Below are 3,882 nucleotides of genomic sequence, written 5' to 3' on the forward strand. Positions count from 1 at the left end.
GGAAGATATGCATTTTAAAATTAGTGAACTCGCTATCAAGCAAATCAAATTGATAAACAACCGGTATTAGCATGCTATAACAAAACAATATTTTAAGTCAAGTAACATTTGTAAATCTTTTATTCAACTAAATTTTGCTCAATAAATCTGACATGTACAGGATATTCCATTCAGTGTATTGAGTTCATAGAGAAAGAGAATTACAGTTACAACAATGACATAATTAAACGTTAGCATAAACATTTATAAAAACCAAGGATAAGAAATGATGAGATCCCTGCTTGAGATCCCTCCAAAGTAAATGTTTTTACAGTGCAGTGTGGTCAACTACGATGGAATACATTCATCTACAGTGGTCAACTACAGTGGTCAACTACAGTGGTCAACTACAGTGGTCAACTACAGTGGTCAACTACAGTGGTCAACTACAGTGGAGTATATGGCCAACTACAGTGGTCAACTACATTGGAGTATATTAATGATTATGTACAGTACATAAACAGATGTTAACTCATGACTTGAGTGTGTTTATGTGTGTGTGGTCAAGTTCAACGTGAAACCTATTCCATCATGACACATGGTTGTGTTTGAACAGGAGTTTGACTTCCCTGACAGTTTTCAACTCTTTTGACTTGAGTGTGTGTACGTGTGTGTGGTTGAGTTCAAAGTGAAACCTATTCCATCATGACTGTAACGTGTGCGCTGGGAGTCGGGAAGCAAGTTCAGGGAGTGAATAAATGAAACCTAACAAGAACCACGAACAACGCACAGACATGAAACAAAAACAATGACGCCTGGGGAAGGAACCAAAGGGAGTATATAGGGCAGATAATCAAGGAGGTGATGGAGTCCAGGTGAGTGTCATTAAGTGCAGATGCGTGTAACGATGCTGACAGGTGTGCAGCATAACGAGCAGCCTGGTGACCTAGTGGCCGGAGAGGGAGCACAGGTGACAATGACACATGGTTGCGTTTGAACAGGAGTTTGACTTCCCTTAAGACTCAGGTGTTGCTCCAGGACAGAGGAAGCTGTTCTACCCGTCTCAGGGACACTGACGAGCCGAAACCAAAACCCTGGGTAGAGGGGTTCAGTGAATGTGACGTAAAATGTGTACAGGTGGGTGAGTGTTTTGGATGAGACACTGTAGAAGGAAAGGGTGCCGGCCACCCTGTCCAGACACACTCCTACTCTGTTGGAGTGGGAGAAGGAGGTAGGTATCCTAGTGGTCTTATTATTGTGATGGGTATAAAAAAAATGTATGCGAGTAGAATAGATTCCATGACTTGTCATTGCATCCAAGACTTGAATCGTGACCTCCCTGCCTCCTGCTGATTCCTTTATATGTCACTCCTCTCCCAGCCCCATCCCTCCACTCTACCTCCCAGTAACAGCGCCCAGACAGCTCCTCTTTACACAGCACCTGTGGCTCTATCTGAAATATATCTGGGTGATCAGGATACTGCTGCTCCTCTTTCTCCCGTGTCACCTTTCTCTTCTCAGGCAGTGAGAGCAGTTTGTGTACTGTGCGTGTGTCCAGTGTGAGCTCACAGGCATCTGATGGGGGAGACCAAGGAGCAATACATTTACAAATCATCATTATTCACTTTGGAATGATTGCTCTATTTTTTTTTTTTTACATTTAATGAAATAACAATTTTTCTACTTACAACTCTTTTGCCCAGGTTTATCAGCCCTGCACTCTCCACGGTCCATACTATGGTAAAAACAGAAGAACAGCATGTGATTGACATATGCATGCGCACAAGCACGCAACAGCCTATGTGGGCCTATGCAGTGCTGTGTGCAAACTGAGCTTTTCGACTAAGAGAGAAAGAGGGTCAAAATATTATATATAGATGCTAACTGTATAATTCTGTGCATTGCTAGATATCACATAAATAATCAACTTACTTGAGTTTGAAGTGTGGGTCCTTCAATCTGGCAGAGAGCAGTCTCTCTCTAGAGTCTCCTGGGCAGTTGAAGATCAGGTCTAGCTCTTTCATGTGTGAGGGGTTTGACTTCAGAGCTGAGGCCAGAGAAGCACAGCCTTCCTCTTTGACTCCAAAGAATGACAACCTAGCAGAGAGTTTAATATGATTTCAATGACAACACTACCCTCTGGCGGTGGACCAAGTGCTCTGTATTTCGCCCTTTTCCATGACACGGTTTCTTATTCCCAGAAATATTCCATATCTTTATGAAAGTCAACACATTATTTGATATCATTAATTTAAAGTGATTTGTTTGGGAACTATGAACATTCAGTTTAGCTGAACCAAAAAACACTGGGCCAATATTGTGCCCTAAAAGTCATGTGAAAGAATTGTGAAAAACTATGTTGAACAAGTACAGCAAGATTTACCTCAGTATCTCAAGTTTACAGTGTGCATTCTCCAGTCCAGCAGAAAGCAGCTTCACTCCTGAATCCAGCAGATCATTGTCACTCAGTTCCAGCTCTCTCAGGTGTTGGGAATTAGAGCTGAGGCCAGAGCCTCACAGCAGTTGGAGGTAGGTCTACACATATTCAACCTAAATAAATGATATAAATTGAATTGGAAAAGGAGACCCAAGCTGCAGAGCATGCCTTTGTCTCAACATGCTACCTTACAAAAGACAGTCATGTGAGGCCTCTATTGTACTGAACCACACAATTTCACCAAATAATGTTGACACAGGTTTACGGCTCATGTTGGCACAGGCTTAACTAGCTAGCTGACGTTTTAACTTTAGCACATTTTTATTCATTATTACAGGAATAGACTCAAAACAAGATCATTATTTACAAGGTAATGGCGAGCTATTATGATAACAGATGACAATAGAATGTTCATGATGTCGCTGCAACAGTTGCCTACAGACATGTCAACAGACGAACTGTAAACCTACCTTTACACTTACAGTAATCACTGCAGTTTAGCTTCTTATTCAGTTGATTATTTGCATTGATGATCAGAATTTAGGAGGCCTGTGATAATTATCTACTCTGATGACAGGACCCTATATACAAATATCCAGTTTAGCGGTAATAAAGCACATTACCACATTAGGCTGACATTGTGCTCTATACACCCATGCAAATCTTGTGAGCAAATAACACTTGTTGAACCAGTTAGAGTTACTGACCTCAGTGTCTCCAGTTTACAGGGGGGAATCATCAGTCCTCTACTAGAGAGCAGCTTCACTCCTGAATCTTTCACGTCACTGTCACTCAAGTCCAGCTCTCTCATGTATGAGGGGTTTGAGGTCAGAGTTGAGGACTACATTGACTTAACCTAGACAAGATGTGTTAAAAAGACAATGATGAGGGTTTTGCATTTGATGATATGTAACACATGATAAATATCCCTGCTCATCAGATTTTAAATATAATGTGCATACTTACAGAGCTATTTTCACAACTTTGACTACAGGCAGCAGCCTCAGAAGACATTCTTCTGATCTGATGTATTTCTTTAGGTCAAACATGTCCAGGACCTGTTCTGAAGTCCGCAACACAAAGGCCAGAGCTGACCGTTGTGCAAGTGAGAGTTATTTTCCACCTGAGCTCAGGTAGGTTTGGATCTCCTCCATTAGAGAATGGTCATTCAGTTCATTTAGACAGTGGAACAGATTGATGCATCTCTCTAGAGAGGGAATCTCCCTGATCTTCTCCTTGATGTACTTGACTGTCTCCTCATGACTCTTTGAGCTATTTCTTGACTGTGTCAGTATTCTTCCTAAGAGTTTCTGATTGGACTCCAGTGAGAGGCTCAGAAGGAAGCAGAGGAACAGGTCAAGATGTCCTTATCAACAGCACTCTTGTGAAAGACTGTCATCGGGTCTGTCTCGGAAATGAGTCCAATTTGACTAGTGCATTCACATTGTTGTTGTTGAATGAGAAAA

At 41.7% G+C, this 3,882-nt stretch overlaps 1 protein-coding gene across 1 annotated transcript; it reads right to left on the bottom strand.

Annotated features, from left to right (window-relative positions):
- Positions 1-802: 802 nt before the first annotated feature.
- Positions 803-2,486, bottom strand: LOC115162581 (stonustoxin subunit beta-like). The gene is made up of 4 exons (XM_029714031.1): positions 2,363-2,486; positions 1,912-2,076; positions 1,668-1,714; positions 803-1,554 (listed from the first exon to the last, which is right to left on the bottom strand). Exons 2-4 carry the CDS (start codon positions 2,001-2,003, stop codon positions 1,232-1,234), a joined length of 462 nt encoding a protein of 153 aa, XP_029569891.1. The 5' UTR covers positions 2,004-2,076; positions 2,363-2,486; the 3' UTR covers positions 803-1,231.
- Positions 2,487-3,882: the final 1,396 nt, after the last annotated feature.

This window comes from Salmo trutta, chromosome 25 (assembly GCF_901001165.1).
Source record: "Salmo trutta chromosome 25, fSalTru1.1, whole genome shotgun sequence".
NCBI classification, from domain to species: domain Eukaryota; kingdom Metazoa; phylum Chordata; class Actinopteri; order Salmoniformes; family Salmonidae; genus Salmo; species Salmo trutta.

Coding starts and splice junctions, on each gene's coding strand:
- LOC115162581 (XM_029714031.1), bottom strand. CDS start 2,003: ATGAAAGAGCTAGACCTGATCTTCAACTGCCCAGGAGACTCTAGAGAG. Junction 1,715..1,911: donor GACCCACACTTCAAACTCAA/GTAAGTTGATTA, acceptor TTTTTACCATAG/TATGGACCGTGGAGAGTGCA. Junction 1,555..1,667: donor TAAACCTGGGCAAAAGAGTT/GTAAGTAGAAAA, acceptor CTCCCCCATCAG/ATGCCTGTGAGCTCACACTG.